This window comes from Salvia splendens, chromosome 19 (genome assembly GCF_004379255.2).
Source record: "Salvia splendens isolate huo1 chromosome 19, SspV2, whole genome shotgun sequence".
NCBI lineage: Eukaryota > Viridiplantae > Streptophyta > Magnoliopsida > Lamiales > Lamiaceae > Salvia > Salvia splendens.
In genome coordinates, this window is record NC_056050.1 from 21,385,380 (window position 1) to 21,410,050 (window position 24,671).

Below are 24,671 nucleotides of genomic sequence, written 5' to 3' on the forward strand. Positions count from 1 at the left end.
TTTATTAAGAGCTACTATCCTTTTAATAGTACGAATTCATGTTTTGATTGCTAATAGTAAAAATATTACTCCACAAGATTACATATAAGTTCAAATGTCAAATAATAACATGAAGTAAGTTTTTATCATAAATAAAGAACAAAAAAATTTAAATAATAAATTCAAAGCAAAATATTTAGTAATTATCTCTACTACTCTCGTATTTATATTGAAGATTATAAAATTCCAGTCATTATATTCATTGTTGATACTATTAAAATTTTAAGATCTCAATAATACTGTCAATTGGAGCTAACTCAACTCATCAAATTTATTGTTGATATTACTAGAAATTTCAGTGCTTGACTAATGCTGTCAGCTAGAGATGAATATAATTCAAATCATTAAACTCATTATTGATACTAAAAGAATTTTTAGAGCTCGAGTCAGACCGTCAATCAAAGATTAATGGAGTACAACTCAAATCATTAAACTCATTGTTGATATTACGAGCTCGGATCAGACCGTAAGACCATCCACTACGGGTCTCGCCGGCGTCTCGCGTCTTGTCCCGGCGCGACGCGTTGCAGCCTCCATCTCGTCCCGCGTCTCGTCCCGGCGAGCCACGAGACGGGCTGTCTCGCCACGCGCCGAGGCGACGTGGAGCAACCCGGCGTCGTGCGTGACGTCCACTCGCCGGCCAGCGAGTGGGCGTCGTCACGTGCTGACGCAATAAATATTTTTAAAAAAAAATCGAATTTAAATAAATAAATAAAAATTGTAACGGTAATAATACCGTTTTTTTATTTTTTTTTATAATTTTTTTGATTTTTTATTAATTTTTTTACTCTATAAATACTCCTAAACTCATCCTCATTTCACACACAACTACACATCTATTCTTCCTATCATCTAAATTTTCTCTCAAATTTTCTCTCAAATTTTCATAAACCAACTCAAGATGTCCGGCGACGGCGACGGCAACTACGGCGGTTCCGGCTCCGGCGGGTGTGATCTCAACGCGTTCGGCGATTGGGAGACCATGATCAACACATTGGGCGGTGGAGGTTCGTCAACCCCTGGGACTCAGGGTTCGGCGACACCGGGGGGGGTACCAACCACCCAATTTTGACCTTGATGCATATGTCCGTCCCTCCGCCACGCGGTATTCGCAGGGATTATCCCAGATCCGGGAGGATTTTCCCGGTGGCACTGGCGGTGGAGGTGGCACTGGCGGTGGAGGTGGCCGAGGCGGTGGAGGTGGCACTGGCGGTGTACAACCCCAGGCGGGCGAGGACGAGGAGGAAGAAGAAGAAGAGGATCTTGGCCGGCATCCGTACAGCAACTTCGAAACGATGGCGGTGTACAACGCCTGGATCACGGTCTCGTATGATCCCATCGTCGGGAATCAACAAACCCGGAAGTGTTTTTGGGAAAAGGTCTGCGAGGTCTACCACTAGATAAAGCCGAAAGGCTCCCGCAAGCGCAAAGTTAAAATGCTCCGCTCTCACTTTGACCGAGTCGACCGACAGATCAAAAAATTCTGCGGCATCTACTCGACTGAAGAGGCGCGCTACCAAAGCGGCGCCACGACCACCGACATTTTGACGTCCGCTTTGCGCGCCTACTACCAGGACGAGGGTCATCAATTCAGATTTGTTGATGTTTGGCAGACCGTCAAGGACGAGGAACGGTGGGCCGGAGGTTTCCGCTCCAGCTCGGGCTCAACCTCGAAGCGCACGAAGCATAAGGCGAGTGGCCAATACTCGTCTGGTGGTGCGTATGGTGGTGACACCGATGGCATCAGCCAACCTGAGGCTGAATCCCGGGAGTTTGCGGGTACGGTCGGCGATGCTGGAGGATCCGCGCGTGAGCGCTGTCGGCCGCAATGGACGAAAGCGGCGAAAGCGGCTAGAGCAAGGAAGGGCCGAGGCAAATCAAGCCAGCCGGCCTCGGGCTCGCGGGGAGGCTCGGACACACTTATGGTGGCGTACATGACCGCAACAATGGCGGACACTTCCCACTTCTCGTACGCCCAATTCACGGCCTGGTGGAACGGAATTGTTGCTATGGCAGCACAACTTGACCTTCCGACACCCCCTAAACCTCGACCGCCTCCAGAGGATGATTCGCCGGCGGAGTAGTTTTTTTTATTTTGTGTGTTTTTTTATTTTGTGTCTTTTTTATTTTGTGTGTTTATTTAGTTTGTGTGTTTTTTAATAAAGTGTGGTTTTTAATAAAGTGTGTTTGTTTAAATTGAATTGGGTAGAAAAAAAATTCTAAATGAAATTGAATGAATAGTAATTAAGGGATGGTATAGAGACGGTTAAGAGACGGAGCGTTGCAGGTTCCGTCCCTTAGTTAAGGGATGGAGGAAAAAAGGACAGTGGGGCCCTCAAATAGTGCTCAAATAGTAGTTAAGAGACGGTTTAAGGGACGGTATAGAGACAGCGTAGTGGATGGCCTAAACTAGAGATTAATACAACTCAAATCATTAAACTCATTTTTTATGCTACTAGAAATGTTGGAGCTTGAATCGTACTGTCAATCAGAGATTAATAGTACAACTCAAATCATTAAGCCATTCTTGGTATTGTAGAATGGAATAAGGGAATGGAATGACTACCTTCATTCCATTTCTTTGCTTGGTAAATTTTTTTCTTAGGAATCAACATTCCATTTGGAATAGTCATTCAATTCCACATGAGAATAGTCATTTCATCCATTTAGCTAAGGAATGACTAGGGGTGGGTCGATACGAGATATCGTATCGAAAACGTTGTATCGTATATCGTATCGAAAATATCGATATGAAAGAATTTCATATCGTTATCGTATCGAAAGTTTCGATATATCGAACTTTCGATATGGATAATATCAATATCGTTATCGTATCGATATTTCGATATATCGTACCGAAATTCGATATATCGATATATCGAATTTCAGTACGATATATCGAAATATCGATATCGTATCGAATAACTGTATATCGAAAATTATAATTTCAAATATGTTTCGATATATACGATATATTCGAATATTCGATATAAAACGATATATCAAAAATATCGATATATATCGTATATTCGATATAAAACGATATATCGCGATATAAGATAATTCATATCGTTATCGTATCGAAAACTTACGATACGGTATCGTTTCGTATCGAAAATTACGATATATCGAAAATCCGATAATTTTTCGATATTTTTCAATACGATACGAGCGATATATCATTTTTTCGATATTTTCCCCCAGCCCTAGGAATGACTATTCCATTTCATATTCCTTTCTTCTTATTTTAAATTTTAACAAAATTATATAAATATTATTTTATATTATATTTATATTTAATATCATCACAATTTTATAATAAAATTAAAATTTTAAAATTTTTAATAATTGAAAAATCCACCCACACTTCACACACTACACACATTTCACACACTAGACGCACTACACACACTTCACACATTTCACATAATACACACACTTCACACACTACACACATTTCACACACTACACACATTTCACACATTTCACAAACTACACACACTTCACATACTACACACATTCTTGTGCTTGATAAGCACAAGGAGTGCAAAGGGAATGGAATTGTTATTCCTTGATTGATTTCATTCTTATGTTTGATAACTACAAATTAATATAGAAATGGAATGGAATGAAATATGAATAACTAATATGTTGATTTTACCAAAAAAATATATTTAAGGATGCGTTCGATACCATGGAATTGAGGGCTTGGAATTGGAATTGGAGCCTCCAATTCAAATCCGTTGTTCGGTATCACAAAAATATTTGGATTTTGAATTGAACTGCAATTCCAAATCGTTCAATTCCACATTTTGAATTCCATATCGAAAGTAGAAAATTGTAATTCCAAAATCCAAAGTCATAAAATTTCACTATATATCCACAACACAAACTTTACACACTACACACATTACAAACACTACACACACTACACACACTTCACACACTACACACATTACAAACACTACACACATTGCAAACACTACAAACACTTTTCACGCACTACATACACTTCACACACTACACACATTTCACACACTTCACACACTACACACATTTCACACACTACACACATTTCACACACTACACACACTACACACATTTCATACACTAACATTTCACACACTACACACATTTCATACACTAACATTTCACACACTACACACATTTCATACACTAACATTTCATACACTACACACAATTCTCAAACTACAAACACTACTCACATTTCACACATTTCAAGCATCTTATTTTTGAAATTTTTTTCAGCTTTTTGATTTTTTTTCGATCCAAACCGAACCGAATCGAAAAACTGAAATTTTTCGAAAATTTAAATAGAATCAAACTGAAAAACTGAACTAAAATTTGAAGTGTGTAGTGTGTATATTTCGTGTAAAATTTGTAAGTGTGTGTAATTTGTGTACAATGTGTATTTTTTTTGTATAGTGTATGCAGTGTGTTTATTTTGTGTGCAATGTGTGTATTTTGTGTGTATAATGTGTGTATAGTGTGTGTAGAGTGTTGAAGTGTGTGAAATGTGTGTAGTGTGTGAAGTGCGTGTAGGGTGTGAAATGTGTGTAGTGTGTGTAGTGTGTGAAATATGTGAAATGTGTGTAGTGTGTGAAGAGTGTGTGTGTGTGTGGCGGGGGTGGTGTGTGTGTGGATTTTTTTAATTATTAAAAATTTTAAAATTTTAATTTTATTATAAAAATTGTGATGATATTAAATTTAAATATAATATAAAATATTATTTATATAATTTTGTTAAAATTTTAAAATAAGAAGAAAGGAAAATGAAATGGAATGGAATTGAATGACCATTCCTTAGCTAAATGGATGGAATGACTATTACCATGTGGAATGGAATGTCCATCATACCAAGTAGGGTCGAAGATCATTGTTGATACTACTAGAATTTTTAGAGTTCTAATCAAAATGTCAACCGGAGATTAATAATCCCTCTGTCCCACAAAAATATATGCAATTGGAATGACACGAGAATTAATGCATAATTAGTAAAATAAGAGAGAGTTGGAGAATGCTAGTTAAAGTAATGAAAGTGGATAATGAGACCCATGTTATTACTGTAATGAGTTGTAATGGTGGACCATAATACTATAAGTTGTAAATAAATTGATATATTTAGATAATGTGTTGAGGATAACTTTCTATAAATGGAATGCCCATATTTTTATAGAATGAACGATAAATAGAAACTGCACATACTCCCCATTTTCCGTTTAAACTTCCCCACTTCACCCACCAATCCACCAACCCTAGATCTGCGACAAAAAAAATATTCCATCCGTTCTAAGATAAGCGACTCACATTTCTTTTTGGACGTCCAAGATAAGTGAGTCATTCCCTTTTTTGGCATTCTCTATTTTACTTTTTTCTCTCTACTTTATTAATTCTCATACTTTATTCACTTTTCACTTTACTAACAAAACCCTCATTTTCTTAAATTCCATACTGAAAAATATCTTATTTTGGGACGGAGGGAGTAAGAAAAAGGTAAAAAAGAAAAAGAAAAAGAAAAACACACACAATTACAAAAAAGACTTCGAAACATGTGAGATACACCGTCACCGTCACCGTCACCGCCTCAATCGCAAATGGCGATCATCGGCGACGCTCTGCGCCAGGCGTTCATGCCCAAGCACGAGTACGAGAGCCTCCGCGAAGAGGACAAGGCATGGCACAAGATGCAGAAGCCGCTCATCCTGCTCGCTCTATCCCTAATTTCCCTCGCCATATCTCTATCCACTGCCATCAGTTTCAGAATAGTGTTTCCAGCAGACAACCTGCGCCGCCCCTTCTGCCGCGACCTCCGGATTCAGCCGCTTCCCGTCAATTTCACGGCCTCCGCGGCCGGCGACGGAGACAGGGAATCGGATCTCTTCCCTAGCGCATTTGTTCTCACGGATCAGGAGACGGTTGATTACTACTGGATGGTTGTGTTTCTTCCGTCCGCGATGCTTTTTGCGGTTTCGGTGGTTTACTTGATTGCTGGTGAGTTATTGTGGTTTTGAGCTCGTCTTAGATTGTACTCCTTTGATTATCTGTTTTACTGAAATGTGTAGGAATTTAACTTATCTCTTATCTATAGCTGCTCACATTTGAGATTTTTGACTGATTACTGTAGCTAGTTATTGATCTGCGACTCATGAGTATATATGGCTTCCTAATGTGTAACTGACTCCCAAAGCAATGAGGATTTGAAATCCAAAATTTCACATTAGCTCTTTAGATATGGTTGAGATAGGGTAATTTAAATTCACAACAACATAATTAGCTATTCCTACCTAAACGAATATGCTAACCTACATTGCGTTGCTTCAGTGTCACGTCCCCTGGTTGTGATATGGCTGTTGCATATCTACAATCAAATGCTGTCCGGTATTGAAATGTTATACACAGAACCACAGATGTGATTACAAGTATATGGTAAATGTACTCTGATAAGTAAGTACAGTCCATACATGAACATGAGTCTCTTTTCTGTTTTGGAAGAACTCCTCATTCGTGCTCATGATAGGGGAAATATGGTTAGTAAGTACTAAAGGATTTTAATGTGTTACTTATCTCCAGTAAGGTTCTTGGTAGGGAGGTTTTGAGAAGGAGAGTAGAGGAGGAATGGTTATAATTGCTTGTTATAGTGTAGTATAGTAATTTTTATCCTTCACTTTTGGATAATGAGCCATATCTTTCATTCCCCTGACAACCATGGTTCCTTTGATATTGACCACATCCCATATTCCCATATAAAAAAACCTTTCTCGAAGATCAGTCATTACATCCAACAATGCCATGCACATCACGTTTTTTATTCAAAATTCAAGTTAGCTTTAATAATTGTTGCTTGTCCTACAGGAATCATTGTTACCTATACTGCCCCTACACGAAATGGATGCTTGAAGGTTGTTGAGAACAATTACTGTGCCTCTAGAAGAGGTACACTATTTTATTTATCTTTTTGTTTTACCATGTTTTTCTGGGACTTCCAGGATCCTGGACAAGGATGTCAAAGCTAATATACCAGTTTAAGCATGTGTTTCAGGCTTTCAGCACATCAATTTACTGACATAATTGTGTGCGTGGTACTTCTTTATAAAGTAATAGCTGATGGATGGATTTGTATCTGTTCTGAAAATGATGACATGGACATCCTTTTTGTTAGAATCAGAGTGCTGGTCCCAAGACAAATAATTAACTGAAGTATCTCTGCCTGTATATAGTCCTATGAAATCATACTTGGCCTGCACTAAAGCTCTTGTTGTACAATGCTGATGCTGTAGGAATTCTAATTGTTTGTGCTGTTATGGGGTTGTTGGGACCCAGGATCTTAAGATTGAACAGATGTTTGATGCATTGCAATTGCATATAGAAAGAAATAAAAGCATGTTAATGCTTTATTTGCTAGAACAAAAACAATTTGAGGGTAATTCATGGCTACCAAGTTATTGAGGATGATTATAATCTAATTTCTAGTTGTCTAGGGATCCTTCATTATGCTATTTGTTTTTTACCATAGGATGGCCTCTTGTAGTTTTTGTGTTACTATTTGTTTAGAATATTATAATGTGAATATTTGCTTATTTTATCCTGTTTTGGAGTTTGGACTATAAGTGGCCTTTCTTTAATGTGTTCCAGGCTCGATTAATTAATTATGGCTGAAATTTTGTGGCTAGAACTGAATTAAGGAGATTAGGTTCTTGTGGGTGCATGGCTCTTTGGTATACATGATAAGTGCACTGCAATTTTTCTTTCTTGTGCTTGACATCTTATAAAGTTCCTCTTTGTTATCATTTATAGGCGGTGTTCGATGTCTATCCACACTGAATCTGGTGTTTTCCATCATATTTGGTCTTCTCGCACTATTCCTTGGCTCCACTCTCCTAACACTTGGTAGCAGCTGCTCCTTGCCTTTGTTCTGGTGCTACGAAATTGCATCATGGGGTTTTGTCATTTTACACGGAGGAGCTGCCTTCTTTCTGAGACGAAAGGCAGCTGTGATACTTGATGAGAGTGACTCAGGTGGTAGAAACACTGGGTTGGAGATGCTTGAAGCAAGCCCAATAGAAGTCACACCAGAAGTAGAGAGACGTGTCACTGAGGGTTTCAGATCATGGATGGGTCCGTCTATCCTATCCTCAGACGATGAGGATGAACCTGATGATTATCTAGAAGTGCCAAACGTAGCACGTTCATTCTCCGCTCGTCAAAGAGTGTGATTCCATCTCCCATGTGGCATAGAGCTCTCTATCTATCCCCATGACCTCTAAGATGTGCACTGAGCAACGGCTGTAGGAAGATACTTTTAAGGGCATATGGCGTAATGCACACATCGAAACCGTTGTATAGCACAGTAGAACAAAGATGTACAAAATTCTACTGAGGAATCTTCAGTTGCGGCTTGGCAACTGGTAAATTCCTCCACACCGTGAAGAATTTTTTGTAGTTTGTTAAGAACTTGTGCCAAATATTGTTACAAGTTTGCAGTTTTTTCACGGCTATGAAGTAGTATTTTGATATATATAGTCGCACACTGGTCTTGAATTTCTTCTATTTTCTCTCGGCATGATCTTTGTAATTTTACTTGTATTTTACTAGTGTTTTTGAATTTGGATTCTGAAAAACTCCCTCAAAAAAAATTATGGAGATTTACTTGTGCTCAATTTGGAGATTTTGTATCACCACTAATCACAATCACAAAACAAACTATAAAATGCCAGCAGTAACATTTTTTTACACCTCACAAGCATTATAAATTGGGAGTTTTCCTTACTCAAAATTAAGGGTAGGTTTCATAAACAGAAGGAAAACAAAAACAAACTCTTTGCAACCTAAAGTGCAATTTTACTGAGCATTTACATTTAGTTATGATCCTTGTATAATGAATCATCAAGTTAATCACTCTAGGTAAAAATGATAATAAGTAACATAACCGTTATAGTATATAACATTTGATAAATTCCATAAAGCTCAGTAACCCCATAATTCTGGAACAAGCAGTAAATAGCCAGACTAAAAAAGCAACAACAAATAGATAAAGAACAAAATTGGTGAGGGGGGGCAGTGATGCTTTGCCTATACTTTCTGAGCTTTGTTAGCGCGATGATCGTTGTCTCTACCGCGGGAATGCTTCCAACCGGAATGCCTACCACCACCTCGGTTGTTGTGCCTACCTCCCCTATAACAGAACAAAGAGCAATTCATTAGGGGCAGAATTTATCAGTTGAGTTTTGTGCCAGAAGGCACGTAACAGGCTAACTTCACATTATATACAGTACTTTGGTAAATTGCAACAGGAGCAGCAATATCTTAAAACTAGAGCAGTGGTAAACAAAAAGTGCGGTTGATATCATACCTTCCACGGCCATTTTTGAAGTCACAGTGTTTCGCCTGACCACTACGGAGTGCGTTCCAATATTCCTTCTCCGCATCACCTGAATCAACAAGAGCACAATATTGGAAACAAATGCTGATGCAGACATGCATAGAAAGAATAAGGTTCACTTACGGTAGGATATAAACAATAAAACAATTTGTAAATTAAAGAAGAATAATTCAAACCAAGGAAGAGAATGTTACATACCAGTCAAAGGGTCCAGATTGGTAATGAATTTTTTCCCGACTAAACCCCCCTCCTCGGCAAGCACAGTGGCAGCCCGAGCTTTCTGAGCAGATTCAGCATTTTCAAACCTTATGTATCCAGAGTTTTCACCAATCCGGAAATCAATGAACTGCACAGACGACCATGAGATATTAAACAAAATATATAAAGAGAAGAGTTCTAAAAATTCCCCATGAGTGAATTAGAAGCAAACAGATATATAACATCCTTCAACAACCCTGCCAACCAATATGTTCACTGGAATATTGCATAACTATAACTGTTAAGTATTCAAATCATTTGTGTCGACAGCATGTTTAATACTACCTCCGTCCCTTAAAAATAGAAACTATTATCATTTTGGTCCGTCCCTAAAACTAGAAACTTTCTAAATTTTCTATTTTAGGAAGTGGACCGCACAATCCACTAACACTACTTTCACTGCTTTTCTCGTCCTCTCTCTTACTTTACCCATTTTTATCTCCATCTCTCTTACTTTACCAATCCTTCTCTCTTACTTTACTAATTATGCATTAAAACTCATGCCGTTTCAAAAGTTTCTATTTTTCAAGGACGGAGGTAGTAAATTAACATTAATGAATAGTATAGTTCAAATTTTGAGACTACACTGCTTCATAACAAATTAATGTGTTAACTAGTGGATTTTTCTATTATGTCAACCACACCACAGGATCAATCTATGGCATCATTATCAATTGGAATTACAATGAATGGAGATAAATGAATACCTTGATGGTGCCAAACTTTTGGAAAATGCTTTTTAGATCCTCTCATAAAACAAGATCTTTATTGTCCTTGCAAGCTGCAAGGGTTATTCTTTCTTCTTTTGGGATATCTTCAGATTTTTCATTATCCTCAGGTTGTCGGACTTCAGTGTCTGCACCATTGGCAACTGCATCCTTTTCTTCATCCTTCTCCGCATTCTCTACAATATTTGTCGCATCTATAACATCTTCCGGAATATCTTTTTTAGTCTCTTCAGAATCAACCTGAGTTTTTTCCTGATCTCCATCTTTCATATAGACAGCATCGCTCAGCTGTTTGTGATTACCAGTTTGTTTGGTAGAATCTTCAGCAGACATGCTCTTCAATGTGAATGCAACAATTAATCCTTTTGGATAGCTGCAAACAACCACTAACAAATTTAAAAAATAATGGCAGTAATAAATAGGACAATTACAAATAATGATCCTACAAAAACTCACTCAGGTTCGGCATTGTTCGTCTCCTTGCGGTTTGAACCCACTTGGTTTCGAGTTTTTGCAACCTCCTCTTGCTTAGCTCTTGCATCATCATATTCCTTCCTGCACGAAAGTGGTAAAAATCAGCTTTGATGGATTGAAGTGTTCCAGAACTACTATTAGATACTATCGATGCTTAAACATAAAAATAAAAATAAAAAACTAACAAGACTTGATGCTTAGATAAAGCAGATCCACATTAGAAAATACTGGATAGTTCACACTTCCCACTGAAAAAGATGAAAGAAAAATTGCTAAGCCAATAAATCAGTTGATCTGTGACAATCTACTTGAAAGGTTCAAAAACAGGGCACCAAGTTATTACATTTCAAACATGTAAACCAATCTCTGGAAATTTAGAAACTGCAAAGGAATAAAACAAAAAATTGAAATACTTTATATTTTTATGATGCATTCCATCAATATACTCACCTTGGCTTCAGTTCTAACTCGACCCCTGAATAACTCAGGGTTTGCTTCAAAACATTCGCAGCATCCTCCACACTAGAAAACTCAACCAAGGCTGTTCCACATAACAGTCTGTTGTCGGCAACATGTCGAGGCAGCCTCACACTATTTACCTAGAATAAGAAAAGGAAACCCAGTGACACCAGTTACCCACTTTCTGAGCCAATGCTTTCAATAAGTTAATAGTAGTGATTTGAACTCTCAGTTTATAGATATCGTACATGTATGCAAAGAACAAGACAATTAACCGGATACATCTTGGCTGAGCTACAATAAAGAACCTGTATCGTCAATGACTCAGTAGCAGGTCTACCTTAGCATATTGGCTGAAAAACGATTCGACATGTTCAAGCTGGACATCATACTCCAGTGGAGATGCAGCAATCGTTCTGTCATCTAACTGCTTAATTACTTCCTCGGGCTTTGCAATATCAGTAACTCTACCAACCTTCTTCCCTTGATAAATTACAAGAAGAAATTATCAGTAAACAAAAAACAGCAAATGCCACCATTCAATGATCTTCGAAAACTCACCATCTTCAGAAATCTTCAGAAAAGTCGAGGTCTTCAGAGTTTCAGCCACAGCCTGAACAATATCTTCTGATACATCTTCTGGTTTCACATCTCCTAAATTCAAGTGACCTCTCATTCTAGAGAATGAAGAAAGTAATGCCAAACTTACCACTGTAATCTAGTTAAGGAGGCAATTAGTTCAGGCATGATTTGCAGATTCCCAAACTATAATAGCAATCAAATTCAAAATCACTTATCGTAGGAGCCTCTGAAATTTTAGACTTCTACGTCAAAACCAAAAATTATGAGACCAGACAATCATAACTACAGATTTTACAACATTTAACTTTTACATCAATTGTAAATCACAATAACATAACTTGATGCAAAAGTCTAACAAACTCTTCTTATCTCGTTTTAACATTTTACTGTTTTTCAGTCTCAATAAGAACTTGATAATATTAGTCGCAGCGCGAGAATGCAATGAAGATTCTACAAAAAAAGACAGCTTTTGTGAGCAATTAACTCAATACAGTATGTTGTAAAACTACCATGTAAATAACAACCAATGCTACAAAATACTGATGCGGAAAAGGATACTTCCATCATCACTTTCACAGACGATTTTCATCAAAAACTTGTCCCTCGGAAGATTACTGTCGCTAAAATAGAATTCCACCTGAAATCGAGCAAAAATACTCATATAACTTTTTTCACCTTCCATTACATAGTAAAATTGTTAAGTAATTCAAAATGATACGTCGCTGTCACCTGACGAATGACTTTCTTCGCTGTTTCATCGCCCAAAGGCGCCATCCTTGCTGGACTGAGCTAGAGAGAGAAAGTTGGAGCTTGTTTGTGAATGAAGAGTGTGTATGTGTGTTTGTGAGAGAAAGAGAGAAAGAGAGAGAAGCGGTTTACTTAGGGTTTAAGTAGAGATGCCCACCGATTCCGGTTCCAGCGGTGAGTTTCTATAAGTTATACAGTTATACACTTATACTTGTTCCGCGCCCGAACCGGAACCGTGGCAATTTTCTCGAACCGGAACCGTCGCAATTCGGGTTGCGGTCCGGTTCAGGTTCATGATTTTTCGAACCGGAACCGTCACCGACCGGCGGTTCGGGACGGTTCGGAACCGCCGGTTAACCGGTGAAACCGCCGGTTCGGGCGCGTAAAACAAGGCATCAGGGATGGGGCCGAGGGGCAGCTTTTCAGGCGGCAAAACCGGCCGGTTCCGGCAGTTTTTAGACCGGAAACCGGCGGTTAACCACCGGTTAACCTTGAAAACCGGCAGTTAACCGCCGGTTCAGTGGCTTTCGGTGGAGGCGCGGGACACGAGGTGACATGGCGCAGCTTTTGGCGGACGGTTGTTCCGGCGGTTTTCCGCCAAAACCGCCGGTTTTCCGAAAATTCAATTTTTTTTTCAGATTTCAAATTCGAATTCTTCCATTTTCCCCCCATTTTTATCTATAAATACCCCCCTCTATCCTCATTTACATTCACCCCACTCTTGTGTTAATAAGAGTTTCTCTCTTCAATATCCCAATTCTCTCTCTTTGTCTCCAATTTCTCAATTATGCTATTGTGCTTCCATTTAATTACTTGTTCTACTCTTATTACGCATTATTATACACTTATACTTGTTCCCGTAGTTCTATAAGTTGTCTTTCTTTCTCAATTGCTAAAACAAAAAATATATATATTATTCCATATTTCTACATTTCTACATATCAAGATGTCTTCATCCCGAGAAGGTCGTGTTGATAAGGGAAATGGAAAGTCCAAGAGGCCATCTCGGAGATCCGTTATTGATGAGATTTCTCAAATGAACATGGATGCGTGGCAGGTTAATATTTAATATCTACTAATTTAATTAATTTTGAATTACATTACATTATTGTTCATAGTTTTATTTGATATTTACAATACAAATATTATTTTGTAGACTCGAGAAGAGCAAGATGTGGCACATGCTATTGCTCTCTCTCGCTCTCAATCCCAAGGCGATGCTTATGTTGGTACCGGTAGTGGTGCTCCCGGTCGTGATGCCTATTCTCAACAAATTCCAACCTCTGTGAATCTTGATGAAGACGACGATGATGATGATGATGATGATGACGCCGACGAGGAGGGGGAGGAGGTAGAAGAGGTTCAAGAAATGCCACCCCCACCACCACCAAGGAGTCGTCGTGGCCGTAGTCATGGCCTTGGACACCCTCCTCAACCTCCTAGACCAGTTCAAAGGTCTTTAACCTCAAACATCATGGTGAAACATTTCAAGAAGGTAGAAGATAGTAACGATCCTGACACTTATAATGTGTATTGCAACTATTACGAAAACGTATACACATTCCGAAGGGGTGGAGGATACGGTACATTTACCCGTCACATGGAGAAAGCGCATCCGGTCGAGTTTGGTATCGCTCCAACCCAACCCAAACTCAACTCAAATTTCAATATGGAGTCGGGACCGGGAGTGGGACGGGTTCATCCCAAACATCAGGTATGTGTAGCAATACTCTTTTGAAATATGATCACAAAAATGCTCTTAATGTGATGTCTAGATTCGCCGTTATGAAACATTTTCCATTCAGTGCTTTTGATAACGATGCTTTTGAGTTGAGTATGCGACAAGTTTATAATGCCGCTGCAAGAAAATTGAGTCGAACTTCAATGACTCGAGCCGTTGTTAAACAATGCTGGAAAAGAAGGCGCAATTAGGTACGTTTATTATTAACTTAGGGCATAAAGTTTCTATTTGCTCTGATGTGTGGGCTGATTGTTTTTGCAAAAATTCATATATGGGCATCACTGTGCATTTCGTTGATCACAGTTGGACTTTAAACAAACGTTTGATTGCATTTCGAGAATTTCCCGCACCACACACTGCACAAGCAATTGCTCAATTGATCAATAAAATTTTTTCCATTGGTTTTTACAATGCTAGCGCTAACACTGCTAGCATAGATGAACTAATCAGTGCATGTTCTCCTGTTATTGATGGCAAATATTTTCATGTGCGATGTATTGCCCATATTTTGAATTTGTGTGTTCAAGATGCGATCGAGTTGTGGCAAAAGTATGTTGATCATATTAGAACTGCTGTGAAGTTGATTCATAACAAAGCTCCTATTGGTAGAGCTTGGAAGAAATATTGTCATAGCAAGGCAATGCAGGTACACCAACTTTCGTTTGGATGTTTCAACTCGTTGGAACTCGACGTATGATATGTTGGAGTCGACTTTGAACCACATTGAATATTTATGTGATTTTTTTAGAACTTGTCCTCATGTTCCTTCAGATTTGTTTTTGATAACCGCTTGTTGGGACCACAACATGGATTTGTTTCGATTATTCCGCACTTTCAAAAATGCCACTGTTGAGTTATCCGGTGTTTATTATCCTACTTATGTGCGCGTTTTGGAGCATTGCATGTATGTGGCAATTGGTTTTAAGACATGTGTGAAAAATACTCAATTCATTGAGTTGAGGGCAATTTTGTTTTATATGGTTGAAAAGTGGTTAAAATATTTTGCCCGTATTCCAAATGTGTTTTTGATTGCAAAATGCTTGGATCCAAAGTGGAAGTTGCATGGTGTTTATAAAATTTTAGACATGTACTATGGTTGTTTGCACGATTTGAATTTTTCTCAACTCCGTGAAATGGGCTTGACAAGAGGAGAATGCTTCGAACTGAGTATTCCAGATGTTGATAAAATCAAACTAAGGTTAGATAGTGCACTTCGTGCTCTCTATGCGGAATATGAAATGCGCTATAACACCACTCACCAGGTACGTGCTCCTCCTAGTCCTTCCACATTTGATTTTGGTGGCGGGGATTTTAGCAATGTCATGATTGATCCAGATTTAGAGTATCACAATTGCAAGATCTATACGGTACTACAACCAATAGGACTAGAGCGACTAGTGAGTTAGATATATATTTGGAATCGTGCTCTATTTTTCAAGATGCAGGTCCTCCTACTCAACAAATTGACGTCCTTAATTGGTGGGAAACACATGACAAAGATTTTCCGATACTATCCATCATGGCTAAGGAGATTTTCGCCGTTCCCGCTTCCACCGTCGCCGTTGAGCAAGCTTTTAGTGTCGGCGGTTGTGTCCTAGACGACAAAAGGAGAAATCTCTCCGCCAAGAACATGGAAGCCACTATGTTACTTGATGATTGGGCAAAGGCTGACATGAGAGCACAAGAGCTGGATTTCGACTTCCGTGTAGAGAGTGATGGTGAAGAATTTTCCTCTGATAGCGATGACGAGGTCAGAAGCGCGAGCACTCAACAATAGCAATGACTTGGCGGGGGGGTGGCGATGAATGGCGAGCACGGCCGACCAAAAAGGTAAGCAAGGTAAGAGAACTACGTGGGATTTGATTCCTCAATAAAATTGTGGATACGTAGGCATCTCAACTTAAATTTGAAAAGTTTAACTTTGAAAGTTTAAGTTGAGCTCAAGCCCTTTTCAATTCCCCCCCCCCCCATTTCATGTTTTTTTTAATTTTGTAAATTATATTACATTGTTGTATGTTGTATACTTGTATATGTATTGTAAATTGTAATGTATCGTTGTCCGTTACAACTCAAATTCAATAAAATTGATATCATTTTCACCTTATTCGTCTTATTTCAATTTAAATTATCCATTGTCTTGTTCCAATTTATTGTATAAGTCCAAATTTCAAATTTATATTACATTATTGTATGTTGTATACTTGTATATGTATTGTAAATTGTAATGTATCGTTGTCCGTTACAACTCAAATTCAATAAAATTGATACCATTTTCACTGTATTCGTCTTATTTCAATTTAAATTATCCATTGTCTTGTTCCAATTTATTGTATAAGTACAAATTTTAAATTAAAAAAAATCTCGAACCGCGAAACCGCCGATTTTTTAACCGGAACCGTGTAAACTGCCGGAAAACCGGTGGTTCCGAACTGGAACCGGAACTGCCGGTTTTCGAACCGGAATCGGAACCGTGAAATAGCCTCACGGTCCGGTTCCGATTCCGACTTCTACCAAACCGGAACCGCCGGTTTTGGAACCGTGGGCATGACTAGGTTTAAGCATTTCGGGTGGAGCGGATCACTACTCCAAGACCTACTCCAAACCCTACTCCACAATCACAACAAAATAAAATGGATGGATGGAGTGTGATTTTAAAGTTTTTAAATATTAGTGGGAAAAAGGCCAAATAATCAGCACTATTAATTGTGACAAAAAAGAACATCTCCAATGAGAAAAGTAAAAGGAGAGATAAAGTCTTACGACTACTATATATATTATATATTTTTCCATTTTGAGAAGTATTATAGTTTTTTGTTTTGAAATGAATCTTGTACTATTTTTTTATTTTAGAAAATAATTTACCTTTCTATATATTTTTTTCAAGAGTTTGTTACATTTTGAAATAGATGATATATTTTTTCTATATATCTTCCATTGGAGATGTTCTTAGTTTCAATTTCTTGTATGCTTTCTAGATTGTTTGAGAGTTCTTTTTTTGCATATAGATTGTTTGAGAATTCTTGAGTGTTGTAATTTTGTAAAGAACTTTGGTAATAATATCATTAAACTTTTACGTTCATGGATGTATATCTATCAAGATAGAACTACGTAAATCTTATTCGAGTTGGTCTGTTTTCTATCAATTGATATATTACATGTAGTAAAATATACAGTCCATAATGTTTGGCGTGAAAAGGCTAATCTTGTAAATAAGTCCAGCTATAGTATAGCTGAGATAATTTTCCTCTTTTAAAATTATATTTATATTTAAATAATTCAAATATTATTCCCTCAATCCCAATAATTTGTTTTAGCACTATCAAAAATAGTACTCCTTTTAAATATAAATGGAAAAAAACAGCATTTTACAAATCTTTTGCCTTAGTATGGTTATGAATGCAGACAGATTTTTCACTACTAGGAAATAGACCAAAAATATTTCATTGAACCAAGTTCCCCCAACCCTTGATCCTAGATGAATATTTATTTTCTGGGATGGTAGGATGATAAAAGTTTTGAATTAAATGACACAAAAATTACAGGTCCAGCAATAGTAGGATACTTGATGCAGTGAAAATGTGAAATCATGAATGTCATCTACTTGCAACTCTTCAACAGATAGGATGATGGAGTTGCAACACCACCGCTGCCTGAAAATTTCCTAGTTTCCTTACCTGGTGTTCCACATTCGCTGAAATCAATGGAGCGCCTCTCCGTCTGCAATGCATTAGCATAAGTGAATATCTTAAGCGAAACATGTTAATGAAGTTCATTAGATTTTAAAGGAGAAATAGTTCACAGAGGATAAAGAGGCTAAGATAGCTCCTAATGAATTTCAACACAACCATCAAATGTGAAGCTGAAAGGGAATGATGTTCTGCCGGAGTGTGCTTGTTCTCCTTTTGTCGTTGCTCTTTTGTGAAGCATTTCCCCCTGAGTAATGACTCTGGAGTTTCATCTCCCAACACCTTCTGGGCATCAGCCAATGCACCAGCAGTCTGCTCGCCCAGTTGCTTCATTAATCCAATGGCATCATAACTTCGATCCCCTGGGTTCAAGTAACCAATTTCCTACAAAAGATGCATATTCTGGGACAAGATCTAATGGAGAAGAGCTTTATAATTCTTGATTACTTGCATATCCAGACCTCAATGGTTATATCAGGCTCGACTCTGGGTCCTGGTATGCAAGTGTTAATCAACCCAAGTGAAGGAGATTCCATGCTCCTCTTAAATGGTGTCCCCGTGTACCAAGTAACAAAATAAAAAAATCAAATCAAAACTGAGAACGCGGCTGCTAGTAGATAAGATACAGTTGCAGGTACATTACATGCCAGAACTTTCGGTTTTCTTCTCTGTAGGACTCGAGGATTGTGCAGATGTAGATATAAGCAAACTAGTGTTGTGTTTCTCAGCTGAAGACAATATAGGTCCAGGCTTAGACATTGATTCTATTCTCCTATTATATTGATTTCCAAGAGCTTTGGCACTCTCACCAATTGTTCTATCAGTCTTAATCCCAAAGTGGTCAGGAGAAAAGAATAAAATGTCATTCATGTCATGCTCAACAAGGATTCCAGACGACTCTTTAGCCTGTCATAAGAGTAGGACAAAGTAAGATTATTGTATAATGACAAAAGCCAAGAAATACTCATCTGATTCATTATTGGGATTTAGTATATATTAGCTTTTACATAATTTCAAACAACATGATCAGAACTAGAAATAGAAAAGGAAAAAAAAACTCAATTAACCATGATTATAGATAAGGGTGATTAGGCATTACAATATGTAGACCTGTTTTTTTTTTTGCTCTAAGGAAATTGAAGTGCACAAACATATGGCACAAATTTTCTACAAGAAGCTATTTTGTGATTTTTTTTCTTGGTTAAAGCAAAATTCAATTGCAGTCCAGATTAGCACCATTGCCCTTCAATCAATTCACATGGAGAAGGAAACCAGAAAGCACTCACCTTATCCATCAAATCTTTGTCCATGGTGTTGGTTTGCTTTCCTGAGCATTCACTGACGATATTATCTTTCTGTGAGTTTCTGCTTCCTGCAATGAGATGGCTTTGATTGTCCTCATTCTTTGCCTCTTCGCAAGAATGGTTGACGTTTTCTTTTTCTGTAAAGTCGCCTTGCCGGTTCAAACCTTTTTGCTCTTCCAAGCATTCGTTGAAAATAACCTCTAAACAAGCGATTTCATTAGCTATCTTCGAAACTGATTCAGGCCTAAAACATTCAAGCTTCTTCTCATCTCTTTTTTCTGACGAAGGGGACAACAAGTTATGGCGCCTTTTCCTCAGTATTGATGGTGTACTCGTAAAACTTTTGGCAGCACTTTTTAGAGCAGCTACAGGACTACCCTCTCTGGTCAGTGAATCCCAGAGTTTGAACGGCGCCATGGAAGATAACATCAGCTGGCGGATTCCCAGTGGACTGTACTCCTGATGCATATCACTACAAGACTGTATTAGATCACAGCTGAAAAAAGGAATATCCAATTTTGGAAAACGAGGAGGTTCGTAGAATAGAGCTCCTGAATCCTGCTGTTCAACTGAATCTTTTTCCTTGGAAGAACAACACGATGAATCAATATTCAGTGGTTGCAATACAAAATCATTAGCAGGAACTAGTTTTGATGATCTCTTGGCCTCATCAAAATTGTGCTCACAAGGAGAGCAATTGAATTCATTACCATAGAAAAACTCGTTTAGTGTTTTCGGGGAAATGAACTCAGGCTCACCATTCACATGTGTGGAATAGTCAAACTGATCTTGATATGTTCTCAATAAGACAGGCACATCATCTGGTGGAAGTTGAGTAGGAACATGGTTAGGTTCAGTAGACGAAGCTCCAGGCATACTTGATGATACATAAGGTATCTCATAGTTTGAATAATCATGAACTAACAGGTTTTCTGATTCATTAAAATCACAAATATCATTTACAGAGGGATGTCCACCATGGCCCACATCAGAATATACCATATTTTCATTTGCATTTGTTACTAGATTAGGGGTACCAGAACCCACATCCATGTTTACCATGGGGATGGAATCATCCAAATGCATGTAAATCTCCTTTGGAAAGGTTATTGTATCGTGATTATCACTTCCGCTAAAATTTTGCATGAATGTTCCAGAGGTCTCTTGCCCAAGATCCAGCATAGACATGCCAAGGTCATCGGTATTTGCTTGCCAATCTTTCCCGGTAAAGGTCCTCCAATCTATAGATGAATCCTGCTGAATAAGATTAGCACCTGGGTCACATGGTGCTTCTGTTGTGGCATATGTGACTTCTCGAAATGCAAGAGGATGATCTTCAGGACTGGGTAAGGAAGACGATCCTGCAGTTGCTCTGCAATCCTCATCGTGATCAGTGGTTCTGTTTATTGTGCTGTTTACAGGTTGAGAAGTGCTGGGAAAGACTGAATCTTGACGGCATCCAGAAGCTTCCTCCACGTCTGCTCCATCTTTATCCTCTTAAATGCTTTTTGGTGCCTTTGAAGAAGAAGAAGCTGCTGACTGATTTGGCAGGCTAACAAGTAGTGGTGTACCTTGGTATTGAGATAGTAGCCCTGATGCCATATACATGTCCAGTTTCTTCTTGACAGAAGAATTCCAATGATTTTTAATTGCATTATCGCTTCTGATGTCAGACAAATGCATATAGAAGCATAATGAGTATAAACAAGACGATAACATCATATGTGGATATAGCTAATATTTTTCAGTGGAATGATTACTTCCTCTATGTTATATGATTCGATACCTTCCTGGCAAGAACCTTGACAACTCTGCCCACTTGTTTCCATAAATTTGATGGGCACGGATCAAAGCTAGTTCTTCCTCTTGTGTCCATGCTTCTTTGTTTATATTAGGATTAAGATGATTGTGCCACCTTCAATAAAACATCATCAACAGATGAAGTATCTTATGGAATAAATTCAAGAAATGAAAATTTTCTAATCAAGAATTTATGGACTATGATCTTTACATTTGCAGACTTAGGGAAAAAGTGAAGATATTTAGTTTTTGTTTATTTTTTTCAGTTTGGAAAGGACTACTATGTTGTGATCGTTTTTTCTTTTTCCCCACAAACCTTGCTGTGGACAACAAACTATTTTGATCAGAAACTTTAGTCTTTTGAGGACATTGATAACCAATCTCAATTCACAACAAAGAAAGTTATTATGTGTAATTAGCAAATAGTCAATTCAAGCAATAATCTTGTATATATTGTGAGCTCTTTCAACGGTGAGCAGGAACCTTGCCATAGAAGATGAATGTAAATATAGTCATGCAAGCTTACCTTTCCCGACATTGCTTTCCAATACGCCCAGGAAGATGCTGTGCAATGGTAGACCACTTTTTTGGCCCATATTTATTCACCAACCCAACTATGATTTAATCCTCCTAAGTGATAAAAAAATGGATAGTTATATTCCATTATATCAACCGCAAAGATCAGACCCAAAAAGGAAGAAAAAGAAAAGGTGCCAACCTCTTTTGACCATGGACCTTCGATAAGTTCTGGATTCAAAACCTTTTGCCATCTATGTAAGCACTGTACATCTGCTCGATCGTTGAAACACTCGGTTACATATAAACATTACATAACACATAAACCGAAATCCGTTTGAAGAGTTAGATGGTGAGCTACAGATTGATAAATGCTCAAACTGCTGCATCATCTGATTTACAAATATTGACAAAAGGAAAGAGGAGAAGGCTGCTAAACGCTTCAGGTGCTGACCACTGTAGTTGGAAAAGCTACAGGATGTTCAATGCTAGATTTAGTTTACAGGTGGTAAATGAAAAGCATATCTAATTATAACTCTACCTATCTTTCTCCAGTTTTTTCCTTGGAAGCGTTGGACAGCCATCCGTAAAATTTCATCCTGTTAGGAGAATATTTGAGTCAGAAATAAACATCGGAGCCAACATATTTGTTGTGCTTCAGACTCAACAGAGGGTGCCACTTAACGCAGACACTTCCAAAACTGTATGTACCATATTGCAGTTTAAAATGAAATGAATGCAATTCTTTTACCAAAAGATTAGAACTTATTTTATAAGAATACGAGCAAACTACTTCTGATACTTGTTAGGTTGGGGAAAGTTAAATGGTTTCAATAAATGCATCATCGTAGTATAATGGTAAAAGAGTGCATGTTTAAGCATCATATGTGCTTTTTCAATTTCAAATATTTTGAACATGCCTATGCATCTGAAAATATAATGCTCTAACATAATGGGCATCTAATATTTCCACCGGATTAAAGAAAAACTAATTAGAAGGAAAATGCTGATAGATACAGATAAGTATGCAATTTTATAGAAGATCTAGCTAACCTCTTCTGGTGTTCATTGCCCTTTTGTTGAACACCTTGTCTGACCACTTTTTCTCCTGCACATAGAGAGCAGATGTCAGGTATTACCGACTCCAATCTAACAAAACTATACTTAAATAAATACTCCCTCCGTTCCGCGGTAGTGAGTCATTTCATTTTCTGCACTCGTTTTAAAAAATGATAGTAATAAATAGTTAAAGTGGAAAAAGAGTAAAGTAAGAGAGAGAATAATATAGATAAGACTCTTATCTATCTTATTCTGTCACTTACTTTATTCTCTCTCCATTTTAACTATTTATGATTATTTTTCTAAAACGAGTGCAGAAAATGAAATGACTCATCTACCGCGGAACGGAGGGAGTATATATTTAAGAAGAATCTTATAAGTACTTCACAAAGATGTAAAGATTTGGATCGACTAATGTTGATGCAAACCAGAAAGACAACTAACATGTACTGTATATATTTTCAGGAACCCCTCTTTTTCTTACTTCTCTAAAGGTGTCTCTACCTCCTAAATGCAATATGGTATATCACATACTTAGCAAAAAACAGATAAAACAAATGTAAAATGGTAAAGTAATTGCTTAACATATAGAATAAGCATTCTATGTGCTTAAAAGATTACCCATGTAAAGGTTGACCTCTTTGTAGACCATCTCTAGAACCTTCTGCAGGAGTGTTCGTAATCCAATCACTTTCCATAGTCACTTGAAAAACAAGATAATCTTCATAAGCCGGTTCCCAGTTGACCAGTTCCCACACGTTGGCAATATTCTCCAGATTGATGTCTCCCTATCATAATATGCTACCCTATAGGACGGTATGCACTGCCACATCCAGGATGAATGCAAATGCTGAGAAGGTGGGATCAGAGAAACAAGAGGTCAGGTTACTTGACAGTGTAGTGTAGATATGCTCAAATTCTAGAAGTAAAGATTCATCTCTTTGGTACATAATTTTCCATCATATCAAGAAAGCCAATGTTGTAATACTGTTAGCTTTCTCCAAACTGAACAGGAATTTGAGGCTTTCGGCGTTATTTTATGACAGCTGAAATATTTTGTTGCCTTTTGGAATTTGAATTTTCTAACAACTTGACGACAAGCTGAGGTTTTGTAAATTATCTCACAAAACCAAAAGTTAAAACAACCTAATGAGTAATGACAGCTCAGATTGGGTAAATATATAAACAGGGAAATGAAGAATTGATACATCGGAATACTACTAGCAAGCTTCTGTATTGAGTCTTCGAAAAATTGAAGTCACAAAACTAAGTACTAAATGTTGCCTACTTGAATAGATGGAAAGTGCAAGGCATTGCACCAGCACAAACCCCCAGGTTTACTTACTTGACATAGGATTTACACTATTTGCCCCAACTTACTCTCGAATTGTAAAATTAAAGGAACATTAACACTGAAATCAGATAAATAGGAACATCCTCACAGCTTCTTAAGCCAACAGAGTGAGAAATCTCACAACATTAAGCTGAAAAAAAGGTATGCACAGTATTATACTACATATCTAATCTATCCAGCTAAACTCAGAATAGGTAAACAAAGTTGAGTATTCGTGAATCCAAATGCAGAAGAAAATTTCAGCTGACAAAACCTCATTTGAAGCAAAATATAGTGCAATAGCAATGCTAACATGATACATCCCAGCTAAAGATCAAACAAACGGTCCCAGAATCCAAATATAGGCGTGCCACGTAGGATGACTGGGTTCGTTGTTTTAATCCTATACTTGTAAAGGGTGTATATATTAATCCAATGTTCCAACATTATTACTACATTGGATGTAGATTAATCTAATGGTTCAAGAGTTTCATTTGGAATTTTATTTTGAGTCTTTTTTTCCTATAAATGAATATTTTTTTTCC

The 24,671-nt window shown here is 37.7% G+C and overlaps 1 protein-coding gene and 2 pseudogenes across 1 annotated transcript; 1 reads left to right on the plus strand and 2 right to left on the minus strand.

Moving 5' to 3' along the window:
* The first annotated feature begins 5,577 nt into the window (after positions 1–5,577).
* LOC121780421 lies at positions 5,578–8,573 on the plus strand. Its single transcript, XM_042178048.1, has 3 exons — positions 5,578–6,051; positions 6,913–6,993; positions 7,855–8,573. Exons 1-3 carry the CDS (start codon positions 5,655–5,657, stop codon positions 8,271–8,273), a joined length of 897 nt encoding a protein of 298 aa, XP_042033982.1. The 5' UTR covers positions 5,578–5,654; the 3' UTR covers positions 8,274–8,573.
* Positions 8,574–8,823: 250 nt separating this feature from the next.
* On the minus strand, positions 8,824–12,805 carry LOC121778354 (annotated as a pseudogene).
* Positions 12,806–17,809: 5,004 nt separating this feature from the next.
* LOC121778229 lies at positions 17,810–24,498 on the minus strand (annotated as a pseudogene).
* Positions 24,499–24,671: the final 173 nt, after the last annotated feature.

Excerpts from the sequence above, each read along its gene's own strand:
- LOC121780421 (XM_042178048.1), top strand. The coding sequence starts at position 5,655 with ATGGCGATCATCGGCGACGCTCTGCGCCAGGCGTTCATGCCCAAGCAC. Across the intron at positions 6,052-6,912 it reads GGTGGTTTACTTGATTGCTG|GAATCATTGTTACCTATACT; the intron begins GTGAGTTATTGT and ends CTTGTCCTACAG. Across the intron at positions 6,994-7,854 it reads TTACTGTGCCTCTAGAAGAG|GCGGTGTTCGATGTCTATCC; the intron begins GTACACTATTTT and ends TATCATTTATAG.